Genomic DNA, 14,671 nt, shown 5'->3' on the forward strand with positions numbered 1-14,671 from the left:
GATAGTGAAAAAGAGCCTACATGATGATGATGGCATTTCGGTAGGAGGTAGAATGATTAGATGCATAAGATTTGCAGACGATATGGCCCTTGTTGCAGAATCTGAAAAGAAAATCAATAAAATGTTAGAAAAAATGAGAAGGGGCTTTGAAGAATATGGGATGAAAATAAATGTTAGAAAGACAAAAGCCATGGTGATTGGAGCAAAGGGGTCTGTGTCAAATATAAAAGTAGGAGGGGAGAAAATAGAACAAGTGAATAGTTTTCGATACCTGGGTAGTGTTCTTAGTAATGACATGAAATGCGAACGTGAAATAAAAGCAAGGATAGGAATGGCGAAAGAAGCCTTTAAAAGAAAGAAAAGTCTGTTTTGTGGGACCTTGAACAAAGAGTTGAGAAAAAGACTCATAAAATGCTTCGTGTGGAGTGTTGTGCTGTATGGGGCGGAAACGTGGACATTGCGTAAGGGTGACGAAAATCGACTGGAAGCCTTCGAAATATGGGTGTGGAGAAGAATGGAAAGAGTTAGTTGGGTCGAGCGGAAAACGAATGAGAGAGTGTTAGAAATGGTGGGTGAGAAAAGAACACTTTTAGATATTATTAGGAAGAGGAAGAGAAACTGGTTGGGACATTGCCTAAGAAGAGATTGTATCATGAGGGACGTCCTAGAGGGTATGGTGTCGGGAAAGAGAGGGAGGGGGCGAAGGAGACTACAAGTAATGGATGATATTAAAACAGAAAGATCATACGCGAAGACGAAAAGTTTAGCGGAGGACCGTGGAGCATGGAAGCTTCTCAGCTGCGGCAAGTGACCTGGCAATAAAGGCAGAATACCTATGATGATGATGATGATTAGTTCCCACTGCGAATCGAACCGAGGACTATACACTTCAGCCGCTTAGCAAGAAGGTGGCACAAGGAATTTTTCGTGTGGATTTCCGTCTGAGTATACCGTTGTAAAAGATATTTGCTAGTTGATACTGTAATTTTCGGGTACATTATCATTGAGGTTTTTCGTTTTGTTTTCAGCACATATTCGGAAGCAACTATAGAACCTGGCCAGAATTTAAATATTATAGTAGGACCTAATGGAGCAGGAAAATCGACAATAGTAAGTGCGATATGTTTGGGACTTGGAGGCAAACCGAAGATGATTGGAAGACCTGCTCAGGTAATGTGGAGCAATGTGATTTCGATATGATAAACAGGTAACTTTTTTAAAAATTGTGATTTGATTTGTTTATTTATTACTTCATTTTATTTTGACACCTTTACTAGGGATTTTAAGGAACTACCTGCTGCAACAGTCCATCCATTTTAAATAGCAACTAATGTTGTCCGTTTTAAATAGCAACCAAGGTCGATGTTACTACAAGTTATTCAAATACTTCCATAAATATCAGATGATGAATTTATTTACGTACCTTTATGAATGTCCATGGATGCAAAGAAATCATACGTCTTGTGTCGCACCTTATTGTTTTCTTCATGCTCCTCGTTTTCATTCACACTCGCCTCACTATAATATTTTATTGCGTTAGTACAACTTAAAGCGAAACCTGTACTAAGATCCACCGTAGTCAGAGTAAAGGAGGTTTAAGAATGTATTTTACATGACTTTTCAGGTGCAGTGAAAAGATGTTTCAAAGGTGAAATGAAATTTGATAGAGATATCACCTCTCTATTAGAAAAAAATTCTAAACAATACAGGCCAAAAGACCGCCGGAAGCGTAAGTGCATGTCCTTAAACGAGTTCCCTATTCAATAGTATGTTGAGCCCCTACAGTTGATAAAAGTAAGATATGGAAAGTTCACGATTCGATTCGACCTGCTTATCGCTAAATATTTTTGTTTTATCTTAACCAGTTCAGAAATATTTGGTCAAAAAAAAAAAAAAAAAAAAAAAGTCCTGAAGTGATTGAAACTCTGAAATATCTTCATTTTGTAATGTTTTGGCAATTTTAAAACATTGCGCAAGCGTTAGTTATTTCTGTTCTATATCGCCCTGTTTCTGAAGTACCAACTATTCTATGGATAGACTGAATCAAACAAACAAGGGAGTTGGAAATCATTGAGGAAGTCATTGCCAGGAGTAGGTAAATTATTACGTTTCGTCAATTAATAGTTGGTAGTCAGTCACATTTTTTGAAAATGTCTGATACTGTCAGTGCTGCTATATTGTACCATATATGCATAAAGACGGAAAACAGGTTCTTGTACGGCACCCCATTATCACAGTTTGCATTTCGTACCAATGTGTTGTTCTTCTTTCAAAATGATGTGTCCCACCCAGCTTACTCATTAACACACCCATTTGTTCACAGAAAATGCTACGTCTGTTTCCAGTTGGTAATTTTTCACTTTTCGTTTAAAACAAACAAACAAACAAACAAAAAAAAATCGCATGCTTTGTATGTTTCTGGCATTCGTGAGGACGAATATCGAACTTCATCCCCATTGTTTGTATTTCAAAAACGTTTATACAGACCGACCTCTGTGTGGTCGTTTCACTTCATTCTCACTTAGGGTTCGAAAGTTGTGATGCTCCAAATTTCGGGTTGGGCGACTCTCTGGACACTGTGTATTTATTCAGATACAAAATAGCAATGTGATAAAGTTAATAGAAGAGTGTTTCCGTCGGGAATAATCATTTTATAGTATATAAATTTGCACACATATTATTATTTTGTCCTCAGTTATTTGGACATGACCCAGAAAAATAGTAGTGCAGAATGTTTCAGGGAATCATTGAAAGGAAATAAATAAATAAAATTTATATATGAAGTAAAATGTATATATTTTTTCTAATATGATGACTTACCTTAAATCTGCACGGAAATTAATTACTTCCACTTAAGTAACAACTGTTAATATATTGTTATCGCTCTGTGAAAAGTTTAAAATACGAATCTTCAAGCGTAATTACGAGGAAATAGTTTTAGGGAAGAAAAAGCACAGGTGCTTTCTGGATGAATAACCTTTTTTATGAACATCAGTTTACATGCATGTTTTCAGTTTGTATGCAATTAGTTGGAGATGTGTCTAATTTGTCGATCTTTTATAAACCTACACGACACCTGTTAATATATTGCTATTGCTCTGTTGAAAGCTTAAAGTACGAGCTTTCAAGCTTAACTTTTAAAAAGACACGGTGTAATTCGCACACGCACATTTTCGGAGACAGTGGAGAACGTAGTTCGCGTTTGAATTCACAGTTTCATGCACGCACTGCTGTGAAAATTCCGGCACATATAGCAAATATGCAATACACGTATGTGGACCAAACACGGCTCAACTCGGCACGCATCTGTTAGATTTGGTACGACTCAGCTGGAGTGATTTTGCACTGATGATATCGTGCTGACTGGGGTCCATCCGGGCTGGGGGTCCCAGTGCGAAAAGCCTAAGATTATACTTTATGATTGCTGGGCTGCTTTGGATTTCGGAACTGCTACTTCCTAATCAGGCATCACTACAATTGTGTTCTTGCAGGAGTTGTAATGTACAAGAGGAATTGAAAAACATGGAATCAACTGTTTTGCATCGCAGAGATTTTATTCTGCTTGTGAATACAACTTGAAGTTTCATATTAGTAAATTTATTCGTGACACTGTCATGCGTCTTGGTTGGTAACGATAACGTATTCCGCACCTTTCTCTAACATAACCGTCGGATTACCATTTCTTCGTTTCGTTAACAACGATTTGCGGAAACGACAGGTTCAACTGAACGAATGTCCTTAATTGACGTTCTGCTAAGTTATTCCACAATGTAATCCCATGGGCAATTTGAGGATTAGAAACAGATTATTGCTGCTGATGGAAACTATTTCGAACTTTCGAAGGTGTGAATTACATCATGTTATTGCTTTTCTCTTGACATCAGTATCTGACAGAACTTTTTGGGAACCTGATAGTTGGTTCATTTTGATGAATTAATTATTTTTGAAAAGGAGAGAGAAGAGCTTTTAAATTATATTACTGACCCATCTAAATATGAAGTTGACAGTAGAGATACAAAAAAGCCGGCTTTTTTCAATCGATGGTTTTTTCACATAAAACGCCGGCTTTTGGGGGGAAAACGGGAATTTTGGCTTTTTTATTTTCATGATTTTTCTATCTAAATAGCTTTCTTATAGTATAGTCAATAGTTAAATAAGATTTCATGACCTAGTTGACATATTTCGCTCCGGAATTCAACATCATGATGGATGAAATACATGTTTTATGATTTAAAGCATACATAAAGTACGTAGTATGTGAGAGCATTTTTTGTGACTATTTAATTTTATTTTAACTTTTGAGTTATCAATATGTTTTTCTTCCCTAGATCATTTAATTGTTGCTCATCTGTGTTTCATTTCTTAGAGTTTAGTACTCTAGATTCTATCACACAAGTTAAACTTATGTTTTTGGATCAAAAAATCCAATATATTTGAATCAAAAATTTTCTTCTAAAACTTGTATCTGGTGTAGCCAAACACAATCTCAGTATGATGTGCTTATCCCGTAGAAAATACGAAAACTCGATTTAAGGGCCGTTCAGAACTTTTGTGGCCCTGGATCCAATTGGCCTAAAAGATCGAATGTATTTTAAAAAAAATATTTCTTATAGCCGTATATCTGGAGAACTACAGGTAGTGTAGCCAAACCCAGACTATCAGTTTACTCAGTATGATGTGCTTATTCCGTAAAAAATACGAAAACTCGTTATAATGGCCGTGCAAAAATTGTATTGCCCTTGATCCAAAAACTAATTATTGGCCAAGATCGCAATCTCTTTACCTATTTTTGGTTTTCCTAATTTCCTTGTTCAATATATCTGTCAAAGCTTACTTCCACATTTCTGTTACACTGTAGCTATGCGATCATTTAGCAATAATCTTCCGGATACAACCTTGAATACCATTTGATACAAATAATCAGTAGTGGATTTAGAAAAGTATTTTGAGAGTGAGGTTTCTCAGAATAATGTTTGGTTTTTCTAAAAATCTCAAGTTTTATTTGGAACGAGCCTGAAGTTTGAGTACAGGCATAAGAAATATTTTGTTTTGTTTATATATTCAGCAATAATCATGCGGATACAACCTAGAACAAATCAGTGGCGGATTTAGAAAAGTATTTTGGGAGAGGATTTTCTTATTAATGTTTAGTTCTAAAAATTTCTAATTTTTATTTGAGAGGAGCTTGAAATTTTTGAGTAAAGGCATAAGTAATATTTCGTTTGTTGTAGTAATTTCGGGGAACAGGTTTCAGTCCGAAAGACACCCAACCTTCCCCTTAACCTCCTTCGCAAATCCGTCATTGCTGGTAATTAGTAATAAAAACGATTTTAAACAATAAGAAAAGAAGTTGGCCAAGACTCACAGTACACGCACTATTTCCACATTCACAGATGGAATTAAGAAAAAACTTTTTGTCAGTGGTCGAATGCAGAATTGAATCCCGGACTTCCAGATAGAAGCTCAAAAGCTAACCACTCACTCATGTTTGGTGTGTAGTTGTGCTTGACTTAACTTAAATGTATTCCGTGTTTTTTAAAGAGAGAGAGAGTTCCCTAATGATATGTTGAATTCCACTCGTTAAAAATTCAGAAATTTTGAGGACTAGGTAAACCGTTATCGTGGTTATGTAGAACTTAACTGTAAATCTTCAAGAATATGCAGAACTGCCCGAAACAAAGATCTTGATGTGCAGCCTTTAATCGTATCATATAAATGTAAGTATTTGTTTTATTTTAATTTTATTTTGTTCCAAATAGAGGGCGTGGAATAAATTGAAGTAAAAATATTACTTAAAATTTTGCTAGTTATTTGTGTATTTTTTTTTTTAAAAGTACGTACTTTTGTATATAAGAGGTTACAATATTCTTATTATATACATTGGTTAATCCTTTGGGATTCATAATGTAAGTATGTTAAGAATTAAAATTGTTTGAAATATCTTCTCGAAATTCATGGTTTGTTTTCGTGGTTTTATAGTATTACTAGCATCAATTATCGGCTTCGCTGGGTTAAATTAAGAAAAAATAGTAATATGTTCCATTAGTCTGTCACTTTTTACTACTACTAAAGCGCTTTCTGATATCAGTCATTTTCGATGACTTTTATATTTCTCTCCCCTCCTCCTCCCCATATTGCGTGGCTGAATTTAGATTTAAACGGCATTGGAAGTGTCACTTTTGGAGTCGTGTATACATTGACTCTTAACACTTTTCTTATGTGATGCGTAGTTCGCTTAATATTGGCGTGTAATACTCAATTTGAACACTGCACTTTCTATCTGAATGTGGAACCATTTTTGGTGGCCATTTTGAAACAGGCTTGCCCAAAATGAAAACAAATGCTGTACGAAGCTGTTTGGCTTTCCACGATCTATCAAACAAGGTATCACTCAACCTATATTCCCATTTGAAATTTTGAAATTGGTCCCGGGGCCCCATGATTAGAGCCCTGGGGACACCACGACATCATCATTCCACATTGCCTATGATGTTTTTGTTTTTCATTTTTTGTTTAATCGTTTCCTACTCATACGTTTCCGATTTATAAGTACTGGAAATTTTATCTGATACAGGACCAATTTTGGGGTCTATCTTGAAAACGGTGCCCCATATAAAAAATTGTTTCCTACAAAAATTGTTCAATTTTTCAAGCTCTTTCGAGCGAGGTATCACTCGACCTATGTTTCCATTTAAAAATTTCACGTTCACCCCCCTCCCCCTAATGTTTGACTCATTTCTTAGGCCCCTCTGTATTGTACATTGTCTCTTAATATTTTTCTTATATGATGTATAGTTCGCGAGATATTGGCTTGTAACACTTATTTTGACTCACCCTATATATATATATATATATATATATATATATATATATATATATATATATAAATATAAACTCGGGGCCATGGATAAGCGACTATTTTTCCTGGAAGAGGAAAAACTTTCCCCTATCCCATGTGGCTTAGCAACCGCAAACTGCACTGGAGGTCGCGAAGGACTCAACGATGCCAGATTTCTAAACTGAATGAACTGGTTCCTCTCTGTTTTGAAGGTTTCCATTCCAGATTGTCATATGGGAACAGGGAAGAAAAAAATGTTTTTTAAAAAACTTATTTTTTAGTTCAATCTAGACCCAACTTGCATTATGTTAGTATTCGAAATTTTCGATAAAGTGATATGTGTATTTATTGCCCATAAAAGATCTGTAGGGAAAATGAGCTAACAAAGTATCTCATTTTTTAAAAACGGATTCTATTTTCTTCAGGATGACATTTTTTTAAAGGAAAAAAAAAAAAGTATGGAAAGGGGAAAATTTACGCACTTAAAAGGTAAATATTTATTCTCAATTTCTGCAAGAGCCTAACTTTTGGTGCTATAGTTTACAACTTAAGGCAAGTAGAAGGCAGGGGTGTAGCCAGCAGGTTTGTGTAGGGGGGCCAGCTACAGTATACAAAGTCAAAAAGTGTGTTGCTGCTAGTGTTTTTGAGCCCTGAAAGAAAGGAAAATTTTGGTTTCCTTCAGGAAAACTAAAAGCACTATTTTAGCTTCTTCTTCTTCTTCTTCTTCTGATGATGATGATTATTATTATTATTATCCATAAATTATATTCAAGATACTTTTTATTATGCTTAATCAAGAACTACTGCCCGGGACCAAACGCTATACTTTTGTGCATAGCTATAAAGGTAACCAAGAAAGTTCTGTCCCTTTTCGTGGACGTCTGTGTTCAATTGGACCTCACACCGTGAGTTGAATGCGAGTGGAGATAAGGCGAACGTCAGTTGTTGGTGTGGGTATATCCAACATACTACCTGGTTGTGGCAATTCAGACACACCGTGAACTTGCGTAAAGACAGAAGGAACATGGGACATCCACAGAGCGTCATAAGAGCATGTATGCTGAACGAGTTCAAATGGAGGTCAAACGCCGCTGTAGCGGAATAGAAGATATGCCAGGCCTTTGGTGAGGGTGTCGTGATGACCCGGACATTGCAGCGATGGTTTAACAAGTTTAAGGATGATGACGGAACACCCGAAAACACCACGTGCCAGAATACCAACACATGTACAAAGAGGAACTGGGACTACAATTCAGTGTGTAGAGAAACCATTCGGCAGCACATCCATCAAATTGTGAAGCACTACAAGTTGGGTCGATGGGGCTCACATATTTTGACTCCGGGCCAGAAGGCAACGCGGCAGTCGCCTGTGTTTATTTACTGTTTCGGAGCCATTTCTGGACAGGGCGTTGATATGTAATAAAAAGTGTGTCCTATACGAAGCTCCACGGCGCCGTCATCATTGGTTAGGCATCCCATGAACCGATTTCAAAACAGCCGAAACCAGCCAGAAGAAGGTCCTTCTGTGTGTTTGGTGCATCGTGCTTCGGGAACTGCTACCAGCTGGTCAGAGTATCAATGCAACTGTGTAGTGTCAGCAGTTGAGCTGTGCTCAACAAAAACTCAAAACTCTGGAGCCATCACTTCTGAATTGCAAATGGGTTCTCGTTTACGGGACAACACTAAGTCCCACGTGGCTAGGATGACTCAGGACACAATTTTCTGCCTTGGATGGGAAACAATATTGCAACCACTATATTCCCCGGGTATTGCACCGTCCGATTATCACCTGTTCCATTCTTTGGACAATCACCTTAGAGGACGCCAGTTCAAATCCCTAGTAAAAGTCCAAAATGCACCTGATACTTTCTTCGTTTCACGGCCCACTAAGTTCTACCGCGATGGATTCCATGGCCTTCCAGAACGTTTTCAGAAGGTCGTCAATGCTGATGGGGACTACTTTTGATCTTCCAGGTTAGGTGACATATCGATGTTCGAAGATGGTGGGTGAAAAAGCAACAAAACTTTTCTTGGTTACCTTCATATTTAAATTTAAGACCTTGTATACAAAACCTATCTACACAAGATTGATTTTCTTTGAAATTTCACTTAATTTCTTACGGTTTCTTGACAAAAATATTTATTTATTATTCGTGACTTAAAAAAAAAAAAAAAAAAAAAAAAAAAAATATTACACTGAGTAGAAATAAAAGAGAGCGCGAATGAAATCCAAATTGAATAAAAGCATTGTTTCTCACCAAATCTTCCATCCTCTATGTCTTTTAAAACACTTGTTAAAGCATATAAAAATATACTGTCCTTACAAATCAGTTTAGTACCTTTGTTTTATGGCTGTATTTGTAGTACCTTGTTCAAACGTTTGTCTTCAAACTGTCAAATATAAATCGCAGTAAATTGTGTAATCTGCTGTCACAAAAAAGTATCTTATTTTTCGATCGGTATAAGGGAGAGAGACTATACTATTTTTCGATCGGTATAGGAAAACAATATTTCTCCATACTATTTTACCATAAATTATTAATTGTCAATAAACTTTGTTACATTTAAATGAATGAAGCGAGATAATTTTTCTATGATGTTATAAAAGCTGGTCATTTGGGGGGGGAGGGGGGGCAGGAAACCATTTGGGGGAGCCTAACCCCAATGGGCCCCCCTTGGTTACACCCCTGGTAGTAGGGTGTTTTTCCTTTTTTCCTTTTATAGTTTTCCGATTTTTACAAGCCATAACAAAATGAATCATATATTTGTAAATTTAAGCGTGAGTTTTTTAGTTTATATAGAAAAAGAAAGAAAAGAAAGACAGTATGTCTTACGTCTTCATCCACGATTGAGTAACAACACAAAAAGAAGTTCAAAGTTAAAACTTTCTTGTATTGTTTTGAAAATTAAAGAAACGAAGAGAAGGAAGTGAAAATCTTAGCGTGGAATGCTTTCTCAAAAAATTTCATTCTTTATAGAACGCTTCAATTTATTGTTTATGACCATCAATGTTTTTCACAGTTGTCAGTTGGTAAGTTTTAGTTTTTTACTTTCCCTTGAGATTTTGTTCCAAGAGATTGTAGTATGCTGGTGGTGTCTACGTATTTTCTCGCTGATTGGAAATATCTAATTTCTTTCGCCGGTACCAGATGATAAGCAACCTTGTCCTTCTGGCCAGAAAAGTCTAAGTAGCAAATAAAAGAATCGTGCACTTGGAAGTGAAGCAAAGCAGAGGAAATAAAACATGAAAGTTTCAGGGGGCTGAAGGTGGTCGAAAGGGGCTCAAACACTAGCTACTCCTGGCTAGGGTCTGGTTCGATATGAACATTGGTTAAGAAATCCAAGCGATATGTATCTTTTTTAACGAATGCTAATTATTCTACACTTATCCTCATAAAGCATTTAATTTTCTTATTGCTAAGTGCAAAGTTGACGTACATTATTTTCAAAAGTCAAGAATTATTCTATTTATGATATATTCTATTTATAGTTAAAAAAAAAAAAAAAAAAAAAAAAACTCTTTCACTCTCCTATAGGACATATATTTTTAAAATTCTTTTATTTGCCCTTGCCTTTTGACAAAGGAGTATTCTGTTCAAATCCATGTTTCTATCTATAATAGTTTGAGTAAGGTATTGATGAGTAAGTCACTTTAGATAGAATCTTTTTTAAATATAATAGTGTATATAAGTATATCTTTTCAAAAACTCATAAATAATTCGTGTTTAGTTCTGGTATTTTCGCCCTATTTGAATTATGTTGTTGGCACTCGATCATTTAACATTTTTCTTAGATCACTTTTTATTGCACAATTCACGAGTCAATACGTTTTTACTACGGTTTTCTCAATGGCTTTCTCTAGAAGAAAGAACATATGGTGTCCAGACATTTTCAAGAAAAAATGTGACAACCTTGCCCCTCAGCACGTGCAGAAAACACTTTTGTGGTCACTTGTGGTCATGCTTGCGGAAGAGGCTGTTTCTTACGAAGGGTATGTTTAAGGGTCGCTTATCGGTGGCCGCGACTATATATATATATATATATATATATATATATATATATATATATATAATATTGATTTTTGTGAAGGCATACAAAGTAAACTAAGAAACCTTCCAGGTCCTAACCGCATCGATATTGAAAATTTGATTGAGATTGTTTCAAGAGTTATTAACTTTTATTTATTTTTTTATAAATCCCCTCCTGCCCCAGCCCCTAAGTTCTACTGTCAAAGTGAAATGATACAAACACTCCCGGGCCCGAACTTCATGAATATTGAAAATTTGATTGAGATCGGTCGGGTGGTTCAAGAGATTAAGAGTCACAAACATAGTCACTTTCAATTTTATAATATGGATTATCTGAATTAACCACTAATTAAATGAGCTTTTGTGTTGTAGAAAAGCGGAATAAAGTCTGCTTTATCAATTTATAACACACACACACACACACACACACACACACACCTGTTTGTCTACCCTACAAAAGGCGTATGCGAGCTGGGCCATAGGAAAACCGAGAATGCATTCATATCTACTTTAGTATTGAAGCTACTTTCCTGATACGTTTCCAAAAGTTGCGTCGGCAATAGAGCTACGTTCCCAGAGGCATCAGAATGCAATATCTCGTCCATGACTGGATGCGTACAAATGAGAACCCAAACCAACTTGGTATTTGCAAAACGAGTAAGTGTAACAAACGAAGACAGTAACAAACAAACAAAGATAATGTGTGTAAAATGTGTAAAATGCGAGTTCAGTGAGTAAACGTGAGCAGTGCGATTGCTTTAATTGCTAGAGCAATTGCTTTAAACACTAGTTAACTTTGTAGCAAATGAAACACATGGATTAATGTTGTTGACTTTCTTGGGTCCTCCAGTTTCTTTCCACATTTCCTTTCCACCAATTATTTCATAATCATTCAGTCTCATTAATCACTCGTCTGTTATAAGCTATAAAGTATAATCAAGGGATATAAAATTAGAAATTTCATTTGATTTCAAATGGAATAGCACATTGATTCAATCCCCGGAGAAGTTAGTTTGTGGTGAACAACATCGTTTCCATGGGTTTTGTCGGAGTACTCCCATTTCCTTCCACATTCTCATTCCACTAGTTCTTCCATCGTCATTCACTTATCTTAATCACCGCCTCCCTTAACCTAACGGCATAATGTGGGACGTTAAACTGTAAGATTTCATTTCATTTTGAAATGGAATGGCGAGACTAAAGTAGGGTTATATCTGTTTGTTTGTTCGATGAAGGTTAGTGTTTCTTTTCAGCACCGAGGCTGTAATAGACGAAGACTTATAGGTGAAGGTGGAATCAGAACCACTATAATAGTTCATATTTTATTAATGCTACCATGAGACTATGTGACCAAAGAAGGTCTGCTAGCTACAAGACCAGCGGGAGAACAATATTATATGCCTACAAGAAACACGAAACAAGATACATTCTTCATACCAGGTGGGAGACCCGGATTCAATTCCCGGCGGGAGCTCATGTGGTTTGGATTTAATGTTAATGAGTAGGTCAAGTCTCATATAGCCTCGCTGCTGAAAGGGACGTTAAATTCAAAATCAACTTAACTCGATTATTCGTACCATCGAATTTAATATTTTTGTTATAACGTGGAAAATGAAGTACTAAACGACAAGAATACTACAAAACAAGATAGAATATAAAACAATAAAAGGCAGTAAGTTTAAAATTGTCAAGGAAAGGATTTTAAAAGGTTTATCATGTTACTTGCGTTAACACTTAGCAACAACACACAAATATACTATTATACTATTGAACTAATATACTATTAGTTCATATACTATGACTAATATACTATTGATCGTCGTAATCTTGTATCACTTAAAATTTCTGTTTCTCTGAAATATTATAATATATTTGACTAATCCAATCAATTTATCTATTTTACTGTTTTAACCGTAGTAACTATGAAACAAACCATAGCTTATGCTAGTAAATGTTGTCAATTTTAATGCCAATGGTTAGCAATAATCTGTGCCTTCACTTTATTGATAACTTTTTCATCCGTTTGTCTTGACATATTTACAGTACTCTTACAGAATTTTTTCTACTTCGATCTCTCCATAAAATCCATACATTTGCTCCCAAAGGATTCAACTGTTAATTTAATGAGAGAATAGCGGGACGATTTGAATCCAAAATTAGTGACTAACAAAACTTGATCCGTGCCTTCTACGTGTGCACCATTCTTTTCTCGATTTTCTGTCTTACCGGCATGCTTCAAAGAATCACTGACCTTACCAGGTATTGCGAAACTCAAATGCTACACAATGCTTCATATAAGCATTATATAACTACCTATGAAATTTCGTAGTTGACTTTCCCAACTTCAGGGAACAAAACCTAACAGTAACATTCTATTCAATAATAATAACAATAATAATAATAATAATAATAATAATAATAATAATAATAATAATAATAATAATAATAATAATAATAATAATAATAATAATGTGTAGGTCTGTTACTGCTCGACCACTGACATTTGCGCTAGGCACTTGATAGACATATACTTTCATTTGAGTTGATTTAGAGTTCAGCAGCGAGGATATATGAGACGGGACCTACTGACTAACTTGGAATCCGAACCACATGTGCTCCTGCCGGGAATCGGACCCGGGTCTCCAACTTCAAAGGCGCGCGCAATAACCGCTTAGCCACGAAGAAACTCATAGACATATTTGCTTTCGGTGCAGTTTTCATTTCTCTTTTGCAAAAACTTCAATTCGGGATATTATTGTCGCACTGTGCTTGTATATACATAAATATACTACCTCAGTCTCTTGAATAATTACAGGATAAAGTTAATGTCAACTTAGCAGTACCTAGACAAAATCCTATATTTCAATATAATCCTTCCGCTCCGCTATTACATACTTCGATATCACTACCACAAATAGAGAAAGAAGATCACAAGTCTAACTTCAACGTCGTAGAATTTCCAAACCAGCAGATAACTCCTGTTAAAAACGATTTTTCTTTCCTGGCCAACAAAATGACAGAGCCCTATTTAATAGTTGCATAAATCAGTTTGCATAACCAAAATAGAAAGAGGAATTAAGAGAATAAGCGGTGAAACAAAATTAACTATTAAAATGGGGTTAAGTATAGAGGAAAACAGGGGTCACCACAAAACCTAAAACAAAATCCACAACAGAAGATCAAATACTGGATTTCGCAATAATCAGAAAGCGTTGGTACTGCACTTCTACCTATTTTAAACGTCCTAAAAGCGAGTAGGCCGACCCGTGACGAGGAGTCAAAGATCAAGCAATTCTAATGACAGAACGAATCCTATGAATAATCACTAAATTACGCAGACGAACAGTGCTAGTGGACACCGTATCCAGCATTTCCATCTGTCCTTTCAAATATTTACTTCCTGATGTTCAATTAATATCATATAAAACAGCGGCTAAAGGGATATGAAATAAAATTATTAACTTGAAATATGTAGCAATGGTATCATTCGGATTTGGGAATCGATTTAACAAAGAATCTTATATCTCTATTTAAAAATCATAAGCAGCCAACATTCCCAGAGAAGAACCAGGTAAGCATTTTATCATAACACACGACTCATATACTTAGATAAAGACAACAAGCTTGCTTTTTTATCGACAAACGCATGAAGTTAGTTCCACTTTTCCACGCGTTTGTTCCGGTGATAGCAAAAAGACAGATTGATGATTCTGGATCTTTCTTCGTATCGTTTCCCCATGGCTTCCTTGAGAAATACAAACTATTCAGCAAAGGTTAGACGTAAACAACATGACTTGTAATTTTG

General features: G+C 35.8%; 1 protein-coding gene across 7 annotated transcripts in view; it reads left to right on the forward strand.

Annotated features, from left to right (window-relative positions):
- LOC145678409 (structural maintenance of chromosomes protein 5-like) overlaps positions 1-14,671 on the forward strand; it is a 1,106,524-nt gene that overhangs the window by 87,391 nt on the left and 1,004,462 nt on the right. For all 7 annotated transcript variants that reach the window (XM_081748525.1, XM_081748529.1, XM_081748531.1 and 4 more), the window contains exon 3: positions 1,029-1,170. In XM_081748525.1, coding sequence (XP_081604651.1) covers positions 1,029-1,170 — 142 coding nt within the window. The remainder of the gene's footprint in view (positions 1-1,028; positions 1,171-14,671) is intronic.

Source organism: Thermobia domestica, chromosome 2 (genome assembly GCF_964235325.1).
Source record: "Thermobia domestica chromosome 2, izTheDome1.hap1.1, whole genome shotgun sequence".
In the NCBI taxonomy this organism is placed as follows: Eukaryota; Metazoa; Arthropoda; class Insecta; order Zygentoma; family Lepismatidae; genus Thermobia; species Thermobia domestica.